This window comes from Bombus pascuorum, chromosome 5, assembly GCF_905332965.1.
Source record: "Bombus pascuorum chromosome 5, iyBomPasc1.1, whole genome shotgun sequence".
Classification (NCBI taxonomy): domain Eukaryota; kingdom Metazoa; phylum Arthropoda; class Insecta; order Hymenoptera; family Apidae; genus Bombus; species Bombus pascuorum.
In genome coordinates this window covers 13738335-13756049 of record NC_083492.1, presented here as the reverse complement: position 1 = coordinate 13756049, position 17715 = coordinate 13738335, and the positions used below count along the sequence as shown (strand labels likewise).

Genomic DNA, 17715 nt, shown 5'->3' with positions numbered 1-17715 from the left:
ATCCACCAAAATGTTATCCTTCGTTAAAGCTTTTACAAAATATTCTGACACGGTAAAATTCATTTTTAAAAATTAATACATTATAGAATAAAACGTTACAGAGATTTTTTTGTTAAAGAGGTTCGTTATCCTCATTTCATTTAAAATTAGCAAACTGTAGCTAAGATAGAGAAGATTCTTCCAAAGTGATAGACAAACATTATCATGACTCGTCATAGTATGTTTTAATATTTAAAACCGGTGAACACTTCAACGAATCGTACATTTAATTTTCATACAACGCTGATAAGCGTTCTACACAAATAGCTTAAACATTATATCATATCTATTAATTCTACAACGTAGTAATTATTGGTTTTGAGCATTAATTTATTAATAATTTATATAGTTTAGTAAAATTCGTATTATCAATACATGTACTATTAATAAAAATTGATCAATGTGTCTCATATATTTATGAACAGCAGTGTATAATGTAGTTTTTAGTGGGCCAGGGTTCCAGCAAATTTCGTCGACCAGGCTTGGCCTTCGTCGTATAGAGTAAGAGAAAGAAGAATGAAGAAAAGATGGAGGCAAGCGAGGCCAAATACAAGGAAAAAGATAAAAAGGGTGAAGCATGGAGAGGGGGAGGGGGAGGGGAAGAGCAAGCGGCGAAAAAGAAGGGAAAGAGTAAAAGAACAAAAGGAACAGAACGATCTCCTTAAGAGAAATGCGTGGGAATTGAACCATGTGGCCCGAGGACTGGTTCGCGAAATATCGTATTGCGAAAGTACGCGCTTACACACAGACACCAAGAAGTTGTATGTAGGTACATAGCCTACGTGAAAAGTAGCGGGAAACTGCTGCTTTTCTATCTATATGGCAATCTTGGGTTCTATTTAGTAGACTAGTAAAATTAATTTGATCGTAAATTTAGATATTCTTATTTTGTTTGCGTTTTATTTTTGTAAAGAATATTTGAAGAGTATTTACGTCTTATGATAAAAGACATTATGTCTCTTCTTCTGAGACATGATTCTTTTATAATACTCATTTTTAATTTGTAATTGTAACTTTTGAAACGAAAGAATACTTCAAGAACGTCAGTACTGTCAGTTATAACCTCGTGATATCCGCGTGACTCGTAGCCACTGCTGTGAATTAACAGCTGATTTTGCACGTAAATACGTGGATATCCGTGTATATGTATTACACACGTCGTATTCAGATATCGTCCATGTATCACGTAACCTACCAACGAGTAGGTAAATTGCTTACAGATAAACGTAAAATTTACGCAATTGCAGATTTCGTGGACAGATTATTCACGACTGTTTATGAGAATCGTTTCGTTAAGCTCGTTAAGATATTAGATATCAAAGAGACTTTAACATTCAAGATAAAGCTTAAAGTGTAAACATTAAAGATTAAAGTAAAAAGTATTTTAGCTAACTAACCTTAAAATTTATAATTCGTAGTAAAAAGTGTGTCAATAGAAGATTTAATACACAATTTAACATTCCCCTCAACTATATTCCAACCTTTCAACAAATCCATAATAATACTATAAAAAGTTAATATTTATCTTTACCATATCCCAAGTTTCCAATATCCCTAATCAAATACCAACTACACATACAATGAAGGGATAGCTAGGAGCATTGGTCAACGCGTATCTCCAATTAAACGATAACAGGCGTCAGCTGATATTCGCAACGTCATAGAGAAGCAACCGTATAAGGGCAAACTAAAGCGGTCAGTGTCACACTGTGTTGGACTATTGACGAGACGAACGATTAAAGCCACCGACATGACTAGGCATACATACACACGAAAGCCGGACAGAATCTAGTTTAACGGCGTGGGATCGGACGACGACTTTCACATGCTAAAATTAGTCGAACAACGCCGAGGCGACAATTCGTAAAAGCTTGCCGCTTGCCCCGAAGCCACACACCATTCGTTGCGTAATATTCCTTCCTCTACGTTCACGCGAGAGAACGATTCAGCTTCATTGGTGAATTCACTTTACCAAAGCGAAACAGGTTACCGTTTCCGTTCCACGTGTTAACCTTAGTAGAAACGACATCCTATTAAGAACTACGTAGCATCGGCACGACGGCGAAATATTTATAATATAAATTAAAAATATTTATAAATAATCGTTATAATATATTTTATTCGAAGAATTAACGACTTCTAACGAGATCGTAATTATTTAAAAATATGTTATAAATTATATTTTATTATGTATTTTTCCTTTCGTATTTTATAGCTGGAAAATTATTATATAGCACACTGAAAATGGAGATTTTGAGAATTTCTTAAATAAGAGTTATTATTCAGTTAGGTTATAACCATATATATTCTCTTTTGCATCTTCTTCATTTTCGTGATCTAAACAAATATATATGAATTTTTCATAACAATAAATATAGAACACTATGAAAACGACATTCGTTCTCAATTTGTTACTAATTTTCGAGGTCAACTTTTAATTGATAGTATACGTTTCATATGATTTCAACTATGTTTAATTAAATTGTACTATAAATTTGCTGCTCGATTTAGAGGGTAGGTTTTAATTCATAGTGTGATATATTTAATCTGATTGAGTGCAGTAAATAATGATATTGAAAGTGTCGGAAAGATTGACAAAACTTTACACCTCAAGAACACAATATTCACAGAGCAATGAATGAAAGAGTAGGCCGGATGAATGAAATGTTGCAGAGTGGTACTATTGAACAACCGTACACCACTCATGCGACATTGTGGCTACCGCCAGTCTCGAGCACGTGCAAAAAGTGCGGCATAAGAATAATTTTTTGTACGCATTGCACATTTTGCACTATTTCAATCGGATTATTTAATTCGATACAACCAAATGTTACTTTAAAATTAATTATGAAGAAATGAAAGAAAATGATAAATATACAGAAGAGCACCACAAGAAAAAATATGATAAATCTATTTTTGTTTTCTGATTTTAATATGTATATTAATATTAAACAGTAGAAAATAATTAGGTCTAAATTTACGAAAGAAACGAATAATTTTATAAATATTGTAAATTTAATCTCGCACGAAATGTCCAACATTTTCCAAATATTAGAAAAACCAATAAAGATACGTATTTTATCCTAAAACTAAATAAAACTATACTTTGATGTTAATCGGCAGTGTAGTAAAATTTTAGAATAAATTTTCATGTCAAGAAACGTTAAGGCAATTTACCATAATTTTTCTTGATGATCTTCACTAATCTAATACAACATTTTCCTTTTGATACGTGCAAGTGATGACTAACCGTGTACTGACTACGATTGATTGAAGAAATCAACCCTTTGAATTCATTCAACAATATAGCGCTATCATCTATTTAAAAATGACTACGCCTAAAAAGAAACTAACCTTAGATATCAAACGCACGCATTCAACTAGCACTACGAATTCAAAGAGTCAATCTATGTGATGACTAGATGAATTATGGGGATTAGATTCTTCCTCCAGCACAGGTAACTTATTGGAGGAAGTAAACAATGTAGCTTTCGATAAGACAAAGCGTCTAAAACTAATGATATAATATGATACACTTTCAAAAAAACTTTCATCGATCGATTTTTCGAAAAACCTACAAGAGTATCCTATATTCACTTTTTTTTTTTTTTTTTTTTTTTTTTTTTGTTCACACATCACAGCTAGCTTGATTTCGATGAAGGTTTCGAGTTTTTATTTCTCATGCCAAATTTCTTCCTCGTAAAATTGATATGTCGAATTTCAAGCGTGAAAACAATGGTTCTTTGTACAAGGATGATTCCGCACACTAATTCTTTGTAAGTTAAAAAAGTAAGGGGGAAGAAGATAAGAATATAAGACTTACCTTAGAAAGTTTCTCGCCCTCATGATGTGGCAACAATGTCCTTAGAGATTGGAAACCGGCGTTAATACTTTGCATCCGACGTCGTTCATTGCTGTTGGCGATTTCTCGCCGCATACGCTTCTCCTGCTCCATATGGCTTCGCGGTGTAACGCGGCCGACGTTGCTGGTACTATTTCCGTTGCTCAACGCAACGTTCTGACCAGCAACACGGCGAGATACTGCGCCGTTGCTTTTCGATTGCTGTTGTTGTTGCTCCTGCGAATCAGCGACCTCGGCGACCGTCACGCTCGTGGTCACCGAGCCCTCCTCTATTGTTCCAATGCTTCTGCCAAACAAAAACCATACGTTCTTAATATTTATTGACTATTTAGTTGCTTCTTTGAGTGTTAACACGAAATTCATTAATTTCTTTAACTCTTTTCTTATGGGAAACTTTTGCTAATTTTTAGCATCATCGATACAAGAATTAAGTATTCGTCTTCCTAAGATCGTCTTCCTTAATCTTATTTTAGATACACTACTATAAAGTAAACTTAAGTAAACTAAAATATACTATGAGATAAGATGAGATTATAGTAGTAAAATCCTATTGTATGAATGGAAAGTCATAAGAAAAATTCTGCAAACTCTTCTTGTATTAAATATTGGATTTCATATTTATTGCTGAAAAAAGACCAAAAAGTGGATATTTTCTTCCAACTAAACATTCGAAAAGAATAGTACGAAAGATTGACATTGAAATACGTGGCAAACGTAGAAATCTATATCGTTGGATGATAAAAAGCATTTGAAAAGCCTGGCTGCACAAGGAAAAAAACGAATACGCGAAGAATAATTTCATGTAGCGCTGACATTGCGTGCAGTCTAGAGCCTTTGAAAACTGTAACCACAGAACGACAATGATGTCTCGCTTCATTGACCGCGAATTTAACTGTCGATAAGTCGTGGCTGCTATGTAGTTTCTGTGAAACAAACAGCACGACGCTTTCAATTTCCTTAAAAGCCCTTATATCCAGACAAACAACCGTTTTTATATTTCTGTCTGCACATTCATTTCTCTGCTTTTCTTCTCTCTCTGTCTCTCTCTATCTCTTATCTGCTTGTAAATCAAATATTTAGAGCCGCCACAAAACTCGACGAAACGTGGACGTCATATGGGGTGCACATAGAAAGTGATATACCCAAGTCCGTGTCAGTGTCCTCTCTTTCATTTCGTCTCTTTGATTTTCGGTTATCTCTTTGCTGGCTACGACGAAATGCTTTTCGAGAGTCTGCAATCTACGCTTGAAACGAATGTGTTCAGCGTGTTCAACATTATGCTCTGCGAATGACGATTCTTCTCTTTAGTTTCGTGACTATTTATTGAAACTTTATTGCGTCTGGAGATCCCGCACGATTTATTCACAATAAAAATTATTTTTGTTTCGTATTTTAATTTAATTTTATTGCGAATCTCTATCACGAGAAACGTGAAATACGAAATAAATCTACGTACTCCAAATTTTAGTAATCTAACATAAATTAGTATTATAGCCATCCAGTATCCCAATGATACTATTTAAGGGTCCGCTTTAATTTCAAGAATATTGCAATCTAAAAACGCGAAACTCTGTTGAAAATATTGTAAATACTTGTACAACTGAAACAAACTTCCTGTCGAATCGAAAATCCACTAAAAAAAATAAGATACAATGGCAAGAAAAAAAAGATCAAACAAAAACAAACAATAGCTGCATCTGATTTCAAACACGAGATTCAAGAAACCTCAGAGAAGGAAGAGGAGGTACGCATTTGTGGAAGATTAACAGTTGAACTAAACGGTGTGCCATTACAGGAACGGATGTAATGAATAGTTCAGAAATGAAGAGGAGATAGGAATGTTTCTCTGGTCGGTAATGTTGGTGATGAAGAGAAAAGAAGAAGAAGAAGAAGAAGAAGAGAGATGGGAAATGGGTGGCGCGTCTGCTGCTAGGAAACATCTGGTAAAATTACACGGAGGCGCGGCGGAGACGATAGGGAGAAAGAGAAAAGAGGGAAAAGATCGGGATAGCGGATGTGAGATGAGTCAGCAGGGAAAGACCGTGACCTTGTGCCCTGCTCTCTGAAACATTCGTTCAACGCGTGCCGATAATAGCACCACAATATATCCATATGTATATAATATACCTACATATAGGGCATACGTGTTTCATATTATACGAATGATTTATTTGATTTTGTGGAAATTGAAGAATCGGTTCGCTAAATGAGAAACAGCTATGCGTATTTGCATTTGTATTCGATATTTTAGCGCTGATTTTTTAACAACCCGTTTAAATTCCTATTTCGTTGTTCATTATTCGAAGTAACAGAAGATTAATTTACCCATATTTGATGGATTTTACAGATGGGAACTATTTTAGTTGATTTATATTATTATGATTGAAATTGCTAAAATTACCATCAAATAATCGGAATGAAATTTAAAGAGAAACATAATAGTATATACAGGAGACATTATAGTTGAGGATATTTTAAACTTAACCACAGTGTATACTGAAATTGAAGCTAAAATTTCGAAGAATTTTAAGAAGAATTATATGAATCATTAATTGCAATCTAATTTCTCTGGCAAATGTGAAAACATAAAAACCAACAAATATTAAAGAGTTTCGCTATACTGCGGAACTTGCAGATTCTAGGAATTTGAAGAAGGAACTGTATGAATGAACGGCTGGTGAAGTCATCGTACTTCCTGCAGGATATGCAATAATAACACGTGGTCCACGCAGCAGAATTCCACATGGCATTCTCCCATCGAGTGGTTACATTAGATCAGCTGGTACGCCGACGGCTTACTGGCTGGATGGTTGGCTGCTGTGACGTCAGCTCGTTCGTCGGATACCCGCTGAGTTCACTCGGATCAGTCCCGTAGAAGTAGGTCGACTAAGTAGGTGGCTACCTTCCTTTTCATCACAGACCTTCATATGTATATATATATACACATATAGAGGTCTATATACTATATATCTATATACAGACACATTTCTAAAGTGTAGGTCGCGAGCTGATTTTAGGTGGGTAGAGTCAAATATTAGGTACAATATGAGAATATCTTACATAGTACATGCTTTTAGGAGGATTACATTCATTGAGAAACGTCGGATCAATAATTCAAAGTCGATTCAGTTGAAGATCACGTGAGAATTACTATTTTTGTCTAGTTTTTTCCAGCTCGCAGATCTATATCAGATCAATTTTCAATTGCTTATCAATCAACTCTCGACAGCAATTAGATACACTTTATGTAATCTTCAAGTGGATCGCGGAAAAATTACGGGTTAAAATTAAAATTACAATCGTTGTATACGTATGTAAAGTTATTATCAGGCTAAATTTTAATAAATGTATCCGATGATCCGTTGTTAGTCACAAACGCCATTTTCGGTTGGAAAGAATATCAGTCCAAATGGAGAAATCATACTATCTACTTCAGAGTTTACGATACTTTCGAAATCGTTGAGTAACACAGGTCTACTCTTTCGAGTTCACGATAAACATTCTCCATGGAGCTGAAGTTTATCGTGTCCCACGTGTTCCTCGAATAGGCGTTATCGTATCAGATAGCACTAACGACGTTGAACCTGAGAGGTAGAACATTAGAAGCTCCTGCATTTATATGCATACTTGACTTTCAAATTGAATACTGGATCTGCAGATTCATCTAGTAAGAATTACAAAATTCGAATTCGTATTAAGGTAAGACGAGCAATCTCGAAACTAAATTCGAAAGTTTAAATGCATAATTAAGAAAAAGCACTTTGAAAATGTACATTCAACTTATTCAAAATATGTAACACGCGAGTTGAAATTTTAAATGCTTGAATGATATTGTAACTAGGAAATAATGGATTACTTTGATACAGAATTTAAATATTGTTGTATACGTCTATATTGCGGTAATATCTTAAGAAGAATTTTTTTAAGAGATGTATTTTTATACTAGGTATCTTATAAGTCATAGTTACTAATAATGATTATACGTTATATCATCAGTAGAACTCATAAATACAAATAATGAGCAACTTGTAATAGATTCATACTATAAATATTCTCTGAACGACACATACATAGCCCATGGATTATTTTTTTTACTACAAATATAATCAATTTCTCGTCCAGTTTTCCTCGTATTATCAATTACGTATCACTACTTCCTTTAAACTTATTTATCGAATTGACACCAATGGTTACTTATTCTTGTTATAAATGCGCACGCAAAAACATGCAGATGCTGGCAATTATATAAACTGAAAATATACAAGGTGGCCCATGACTGGTGGTACAATTGGGTACGGGGCGATGCTACGAGCAAAAAGTAAGGCGAAGGTATAGAATAAAATTCTTTCGTATGACGTCTCGTTTCCGAGAACATTAAGTTTGAATATTTGACAAGTATACTTAAACTTGGCTAATTCCGGACTGAACAAGAGTAAATAATCGATCGGAGCTAAACTACGTACGAAGATGTGTTAAAAACGTAGAATAAAATCTTTTCATGAGACGCTTTGTTTTCGAGAAAAATAAAATTGAAAATATCTTGCGTGTATATGAAATCAGTTCTTACATAAACATATTCAAACTTTATTTGCTTGAAAATGAAGTGTTAAAGAGGAAAATTTATATTTTCGATTTATTTTCGCATGCATAATAACCTCCTGCTGATTGTTTACGCATACTTAATTATTGAGTAATTAACCAAGTTTAAGTAAACTTGATGAATTTTCAAATTCGATCTTCTTCGAAACAAAGCGTCATATGCAACAAATTGTATTCCATATTTTCGACTTATTTTTTCACAGAGAATTACTCTGTACCACCAGTTACGAACGACCCCGTATATAGCAGTTTCAAGCATCCCTCTCAAACACTAGTCGTTCGAATACCATCATGAGCTGTACACGTATATGTATCTACACATCCACCGCTCGTATCTGAACGTTGCGTTGCCACGTCCGCGTTTCGCGTGTGTGTAGCAATGGTAGCGTCTCGCGCATGCGCAGACGTGTATTAGTGAGCGAGCCGCGAGAGAGAATACGCGGATTGTGCGGTTGTGTTATATCGGCGCGGTGCTCTCGCGTGAGTCACCAACAGCTGATGGCTGGCGCCACTCAGCTGGTTGTTACCGGTGCCTTCGCACGAGCCTCGCTATCTCTGGCTGCCTATCAGCTGCTAGCGACTAGGAAACGACCGGAAAGGATGTCTTGTCGAGCTCTATAAAAAAAAAAACCGGGGAGAAAAAGCGACGCGGCTACGCGACGGTTACGATAACGCTGTCACTAGCCGACCAACTCGAGAAACTTCCTTTCAACTTTTCGGATTGAGGATCAATGAAACGCGTAGTCGAAACGCTGACTATAAAGTTACTTTTATACGAGCTGGCTCATGAAAATGTTCTAACATCTATAGACACTTTTTATGGATACATATATTATGTGTTATATGAAACATTATGAAGTTTCATTAGTACGATTGGACGATTAGAAAAGATTTCTAATTTTCGACTAGACTTTAACAATTAGAAAATCTGTGAATGTAAAACACAAAAAATTGGTATTGCGATACTGTATGTCACGAGAATCGACATATTAACGCTCTTATAGATAACAACGCGCCTAATTGTTTTAGATCTGGGCTAAGTTATTATACTTAACCTTAAAATGGTATATTATTCATTGATATTATCATATTCCACATTAGGCTCTTTCAGGTTTGGCGCGGCTTCCATACATTTTGAACATGTAAAAAGTTTTAAAAGAATCCATTCAAATTCAACAAAAGATGACTAAAATTAAAATTACACAATTCATATGTTTAAAATATGCTGCTCAAAGCTTCTTTTTATTTGCAATTATTTAGTAAATTAAATCATCCTGCTGAAGTCAGAGAAGGCCCACAGTATGACATTTCAGATTCGAGTTTACGAAAGAAATTAGGCTTAGAGTAGGTTACTTAATCCTACTTTGTATTCTGTATTCTATCAGGTAAAGATTAAATAACAATGTAAACCGCACCCAAAATATTTTGATCACCCATGTTTGTATGTGCAGCAACTATTGCGTACGTGAAAAGTTGTAAGGTTACACTTCTGTTTTAACCGATTCTGTGACCAATTCCAGCCACTCCAATGGAAACAAACGGCTCGAAGTACAGTCTGTTGAAAGGTCAAGGTTCATTGAAAAGTTGAGTAAATTCGGCGCGTTTGAAAAGCCTGCTCGGTTCATTCATCACTTCCAATACGCTACTCAGAACTCGGAGTATACTTTGGTTATTTTCGAATCTGTTTGTTTCAACATGGCGGGATGCAGTGATCTGATGTTACCATATTTGTTTATCAAGACGCGCGTATAATGGTTTTAGTCAAATAACTTCGATGTTTTGGATATAACGGAAGAATATCGGAGTTTATGTTTTACAGGTTGAACGATTTTTTATTTTGTACGAAATTAAACATAAAAAAATAGTAAAAGGATAAATTTATTTATTGAAAAGACATTCATCTTAAAAATTGAATTAAAGATATATTTCATAAATTAAGAAACATGCAATGGATGCTAAATCGCAATGCTTAAAGAAGAGGAACATTGAATAATATTGACTAAATTGAATGAAATTTTGTTGAGTCACTCGGTATACAAATCCAAGGCTAAGTTTGGGTAGAATAGGGGAACTGCACGACGCTCTTCATACGTGCTTGTATAGGTATGTATACGTATTACTACTACGTTTGTGTGCTTCTGTTGGTTTATGTTGGGGTTTGAACACCCTAGCCAAGCTATCCAACCTCGGAAAAACTCTCCCTATGAACGAAGCCTATCAGACGCACTGCGGAGGCCTATCTTCTCTTTTCTTCCTTTCATTTTGTTTCTCAGAACGCAACGATTGGACCCTGTTAAAATTCTTTCCCGTCTCATGAATTAATAATATCCTACAAATTCTATAGCATACGAAAAGTAGATTTGTAGACGTATAAAATAAAAATTTGAAAAATATGTAAAATTGTAATAAATAGATAACTTGTGGAGATATATTTAAAATATGATTGAATGTAATTTTAAATAAATAACATATATATATATATATAATATAAATAGAGGTATGTTTAAAGATGTAGAAAATTAAGAAAATTAATATCCGAAAACACGTTCAATTCGCTGTTCTGTGAAATTTTGTAACATGTCGTGAATTCAATTCGAATATTGGTCATTTTGTCTCCGGTAGCCTCAATTACAGTTCGTTAGGAAGATATTTCAGCAACGTGGTTTCAGAGGAAAAAATAGGAGCGAATAAGCGTAAAGATTGCTGCCAGCGGCAGCTGCCGTGCAGAAATTTTTCTAGAAACGAAGCTGCCGACGACAGATGTTAACAGGATCAAGAACAAACCCCGAAATGGAGCAGTGTATACCTAAGCCACGACCTCTCCTTATTCTAAATACTCCTTTTAGGTATATCTCACTCGAATAAAGAGCACTTCATAAATTACGTTCCCATTTCAGTAAAATTACATTTCAATTAATACATATAATATATACATATATATATTTATACATATATACACATATTATTAAAATTAGTTGAAATTGATTACTATATTGTTAAAATTTACATTTAATTATATTTTATTTCAATACATTTGTTTATTACATTTTGTTATTAATTAATACACTAACAATTTTAATTTAATAACAATAATTAAATTTTTATTTTATCAGTCTACATTTCATATAGAATATCTTTCTTATGTTATGAAAATTATGAACAGAAATTAAAAAATGAAGATGAGATTATATGAAATTTCATATTTTCAAAGAACTATTTTTACATCAACGTCATACATATATATATATATATGTATCGTGCCATCCTTATCACCCCTTATCACCAATATTACCGCTCTTTATTACCACTTTTCAAAGCCGACAAACGTTTCCCGGAACTCAATATGTCATTCAACGGTCAAAATCATAATTATGTAGTGGTTTGTTCGATAAGTTTTTCGTTAATGGTCTAAGGAAAAAAGCTCAAATTTTAAAATGTCATTCAATAGATACAAATGATAGAATAATAAATAGATCGGATTAAAGAATGCAGAGAGACAAAGTAAGAGGGAAAGGTGGAGGACAATTTCATGGATGTCTTTGCCAGAGTAAGGATGCCTGCTGTCGTATTAGCTCACGGGATGGAATGAAGAACGAGAATGGGAATGAGATTGGGAACGGCCAGGCATATATTTAGCTATGTGACGTAAGGCACAGGCCAGCGGGCGCCACGTCGCGTCGGGTGTACGTGCCTCCTCTGTCTCTGGTTATCCTCGTCTTCCTGGCTCTTCTTCGTTTACCCGTTTACTTCGTTTAGCCGCAGTCCCGTCACTACCTTGCATGGTGAAATCGTATCGGTTCACATTCATTTTCTTATTTTTTACTATTTAATTCTTTAAGTATTTCCTAGGAGAGAGAGAGAGAGAGAGAGAGAGAGAGAGAGAGAGAGTTTGTGTGTATGTGTGTGTGTAAATATACATATGTGTATATTATAATGTAGACTATATATAATGTGTTTTTTAAATAAAAATTTCAGACGAAGAACACGGTATGTATGTACAAGTCAGGAGTTTGGTAAAAAAATAATAACACTATATTAAAATTAAATGACATATCAATATGTATAATGTATATCAATAAATATGATAAGAAATGTATTTATACTGAAATTTGAACAAGATAAAATGTCTTGTTTATTGCTGACCTTTGATTGACACACGTGAACAACTGTGTGCGATATAAAAAAATTTCGATATCGTACTCTTTGGCAGTCTCTCTTATTTTCTCTTTCTTTTTTCTAATAAGATTTGTGGGGGAATTTGTGGTTTCTCAGATGATGCAATCGAATCGTTTATGAACAATATACGCGTTGAGGTGAACCTTCCGGATGGGGCTTCGAGTTGAAAATCCTATTAATCGTATAAGTAGAAGGTATACATACCTACACATATATACCGTTGAGCGAAGTCGTTAAAAATAAATTGTTAAATAAGTGAATGTAATATTCGTTTAGGAGAACATCACTCGAATGTGAGACAGCGTGTAATAAATGTATGATAAATTGCACTTTGTATATACATTCTCGTATCTGCGACTAATACACGCGAAGATTATTTAATTTTAATTGTACCATTTCGTAATATGGCGCAACATTATCTGTAGCCGCCGGTAATCGCAAACACGACGAGAGCTCGATGAATTTGTGCTCGAACATATGATCGTATTTTCATTTTTATTGCTTAACACAGCTCTTAATTAAAATATGACGAACCGTGATTAGAGTTGCAACATTTTCCACCAAAAATATCCTTTCTTTAACTTCATTTCTAAATTAATGAGTTATTTTATTTCCATTGAAAATAAATTATATTTATGTTTTATAAAAATTGAAATCTATTTAGATTTCATTTCTTTTTTAACTATTCTATAAATAAAAAAACTTTTATTAACGCGTTAACTGCTTATGACATCACGTTGGCGTCGTGGCCTAGTTGTTTCCGGAAGCGGGTGACGCCACGTTGCGCAAATTGTTTTTAAATGAAATCAAAGAAAACAAATTTCAGTCACAATGGAAGGCTACGAGATTCGACGCAGCAAACAACGTATTAAGAGTTCACTCGAATTAAAACCTTGTTACTTGTTTCTTTTAGTTCGAAAGAAAAAGTAGACTTCAGTAAAGCATCTAACATATATTCAAACTGTATTTTAAAACGGGACAGACATTCCAAACCAGCTAATACCGATTCAAACACCACTCTTCTTTAAATGTAGATAGACCAAGCTGTTAATCAGTCGGTGCAACACCTGCGACGAAAACAATGACAATTTATATTGATGACGATCGGAATGCGAGTGCCCTGATGCGTGAAACGACGCGGCCGACCAGCTGTCTGATTTTGACGCAACCACCAACGACAGCCGGTAATTTTGTACTTGTAACAGCGTCAGATTCCAAGAATGTTTCCATACTCTCTTCCTTTCTTTTCCATTCACACGCTTCGCTTCCTGACACGGGGATCACGTTCTTTATATTTTTAAGCCGAAAATAAAAATATCAATGTTTTTAACAATGCAAATAAAGATTATTTCATCTAATTGAAATTGAAATGGAAGCTGCGTATATGTAATATTGCATCCGGGAAAGAATAATTATTTAATAGCTAAAAATTATTTTAAATTTTCGAAGCTACTTTCACTATTTCACACCAAAATCTAAGAAAAAACGAAGAAAGAAATTCTTAGAAATCTCTCACAATAATCCTAAAGTCCGAGAAAAGCCAAACAATAATGTCCAAAAGCTAAGAATATTTCTAAAAAATTTTCTTTCTTCCTATAAATATCTAAGCACGCGTATATTTTATTTTTCTTTCAAAATCCTGATGCAGAATGATCCAAGGCCAACGAATAAAAGAACAACCGGCTACCCGTTATTCTATTTTAGGTCCACGACTAGAAACCCAGGTAGATGATCCCAGTAGGACCACATGATCCTAAACCAACCAAATCCAACAGCATCAACTACGTATATTATACACGGAAATGGTCTTATAGAACGATTCCTAAATGGTTAAGGTAGTATTGGTAAGTAGGTAGGTTTGGAGCAAAATTTACCACTCTGCACACATTTAAATTTATAGTTTGATAACTCAAATTCAAATTCATTATTACTATAAATTGAAATGATACTACCAAAATATTCGGATACTTATAAAGAATAGCGTAGAGAGAGGTAACACGAAAGTTTTTTTTTTTTTTATTTTATTTTGGTTATTTTACAATTTGTCCTTGCGGACATTTGGTAAAGTGTTATATCTTGTTGGTGAAGAAAAAAAAAATATAAATAAAAAATAAATATAGCATGTGGGCGGCTACCCCCAGCGGGGTGCCAGCTTCGTTTTTTTTCTAAGTTATATCTTTTATGATAACAAAATATTCGGATACTTATAAAGAATAGCGTAGAGAGAGGTAACACGAAAGTTTTTTTTTTTTTTATTTTATTTTGGTTATTTTACAATTTGTCCTTGCGGACATTTGGTAAAGTGTTATATCTTGTTGGTGAAGAAAAAAAAAATATAAATAAAAAATAAATATAGCATGTGGGCGGCTACCCCCAGCGGGGTGCCAGCTTCGTTTTTTTTCTAAGTTATATCTTTTATGATAACACGAAAGTGAGACATTTTTTCAAAAATTGAACGCAAACTGGAAGATGAAGTTATGAAGCTACATCAGTAGTAACGTGCGAGCTTACTCGAAAAGAGAAGAAAAGAAAAGAAGAGAAAAAGGAAGGGTGTCAGACAGAGGCATTATTGCCGTCTGAGGTTGGTCCCTTTGACTTTATTCATGAGTAATACTCGCATACACGTGTGTATGTAACATGAGTTTGCAGTGCGCAGTGGGTATGTGGAGCGTAAGAGGTCAACAGAGGAACCATTGTTGTCTGCTGCCAGCCTCCACAACTGAAAGGCGTTTCAAGACTGTACAAACTATTTTCGTAGTTTAGCTGTCTACTATGGTACGATAAAAAAAAATCAATAAAATTAAAAAAAAGAAATGTTCATCGCTGTATTATATGAGAATGGCATAACGAATTGCAAAATTGTAATTCTAATCTCGACAATAAACTTCTTTTTTATCCTACTATCTTATGTGCCCTATCAGAAAAGACTGATACATCCATCAAGCTGTCGATCACATTACTGTAAGATTGGGAGCAGATAAATTTGTCTTTTAATTGCAAGTATAATACTTAAGATTAAGTTAAGTTGCAATACTTATAAGACTTAACCTTTGGCCGTAGGTACGGAGAAATAACGAGATTTGAAAATATATACAGTTCCAGCAAGTGTTAAGTCCATTCCTAGACGAGGCCAGGCAAGTGCTGAGATTTTGCGGTGCAATGACGTGACGCCGCGACGCGACATCGTACCTCTTTTGCGTACAAATCCAAAGAAACGGTATTATGCTTTTCATGGTAAATCTTTTCACTTGGTACAATAGCTAATCAATATGCATAACAAACTACTTTTCTTCAGAAAATACATTAGCTGCACCATTCGAGTTAGTGCAATCGAGAAATGAAATGAGAAATTTAAAGAAATTGGCTGATCAGTTTGATTTTTCGAAAATTCGAAAAGATTCGATTTTTCTGAAACATCACCAGCATTGGCCAGAAAATTTCGTGACTCTTTTAAGCGGACCGATTTTGAACGAATGAAGCGAATGCTTGATAAGAAATTACGAATTTGTACGAGAACTTTTCGCGATCACAGTTAATTATAGAATCGAGTAAAGTGAGATAAGAAATTTCAATTCGGCTGGCTGATATACGCTGTCTCATAAAATTCTAGTAGAATCAAATATAATTTAACGAAGTAGTCCACGTACGGTTACTCGCGAAAGTATTCGTACGCGTTTTAAAATTTCATTAGCACTGTTATGAGACTCGACTATCATGATTAGATTGCGGATTTTTATGCATTTATGTGAAATTTAAGGAGGCAGGAATGCGTAAAATTCACATAATGCATAAAAGTATTCGTCATAATTCTTAATAGATAAAACAAATTTATAAGATCGCGATTTTTATAAAAATATATATAAATATGCTATTTATTTCAATCGGTGAAGTTACTGCTTTGCAGGGACGAATAGTTAAATATTAGGTGTCGAAATCGTATATAAATAAAGAATAGACGAATCTATAGGTAGGTAAGAATCTAACAACCTGACTTTAGTCACGTTAATATCTTTGCATTAAATATAAATTATTGGAATTTAAAATTTCATTGTGAACTTTGCACGCTTTTCTTCGTTTTATTGTACTTTGTTCTGTTTGAGATACATACTTTAAAGGTCAACGATAAATAAGTAAGTAGTTTCAGAAGGTAAACAATTCTTCTTTTAATATCTTTTTTTCTTTATCTGTTATAAATGATCGTATATATTTATAATAATATGTACAAAGTAAATTAAAAAATGTTCGGGTACTAACATGCCAGAAACCAATTTTACTTTGGAACGATAGTATACATACTCTGTCAATGACGTTCAAAACAATTATAAGTCCATTAGTATTTTCGCTTGTATAATGTTCCTTATTACACTAGGAAATATAGACCATATCTAACAGATATGATAAGAAACTTTTTCACGATACCTATAAGCTAAACCGCATTGTTTATATTCTACATAAATCCAACAAATCTACCAGCCTTCCATTTCATAATTCTCTATGTGTATAATTACACGCTACTAAAACTTCATTTAAAGATCACTTTCTAATCACATAGTCAAGTAATTATGAATCTTGTACTTATTTTGTAAATATAAGAAAAACAAAGCTAAAGTAACATTAAAACCTCCAAAATTTTCAATACGATTTGCTCGATCGATTTTTACAAGATGCTCCTGAATCATAGTGAAATACGAAACAAATTTCAAATAACTGTATTGAAACTCAAAATTACGAGGCTCAAGTTAGATCAAATTCAATTTACTTTAAAACTAGAAAAATTTAACTTCAAAGATCGCCAGAAAGAAGTTTAAGGTCAAGCGTTCGCTTTTCGTTATATATACAGAAAAAAAAGTAAAAAAAAAAAAAAAAAAAAAGGAAGAAGAATGAACGACCTCGGAAATCGAATCATCCAGTTTTCATCGTCACTATTTTTCACGACATTAAAGCAGCCTGTTTTCAGTGAATGACTCTGTACAATAACTTCAATGTCGCTATTATGTGCTTAATACCATTAACCGCGTCAAACGACGCATACATAGTAT

The 17715-nt window shown here is 34.0% G+C and overlaps 1 protein-coding gene across 3 annotated transcripts in view; it reads right to left on the bottom strand.

Annotated features, from left to right (window-relative positions):
• The window catches only part of LOC132907030 (helix-loop-helix protein 11), a 160729-nt gene that overhangs the window by 136737 nt on the left and 6277 nt on the right, over positions 1-17715 (bottom strand). For 2 of the 3 annotated variants that reach the window (XR_009658090.1, XM_060959765.1), the window contains exon 2: positions 3863-4187. Coding sequence is in view for 2 of the 3 variants with exons in the window: in XM_060959765.1 (XP_060815748.1) it covers positions 3863-4187 (325 nt within the window). In the remaining variant the exon portion in view is untranslated. The remainder of the gene's footprint in view (positions 1-3862; positions 4188-17715) is intronic. The other variant, XM_060959766.1, reaches the window with a different exon arrangement.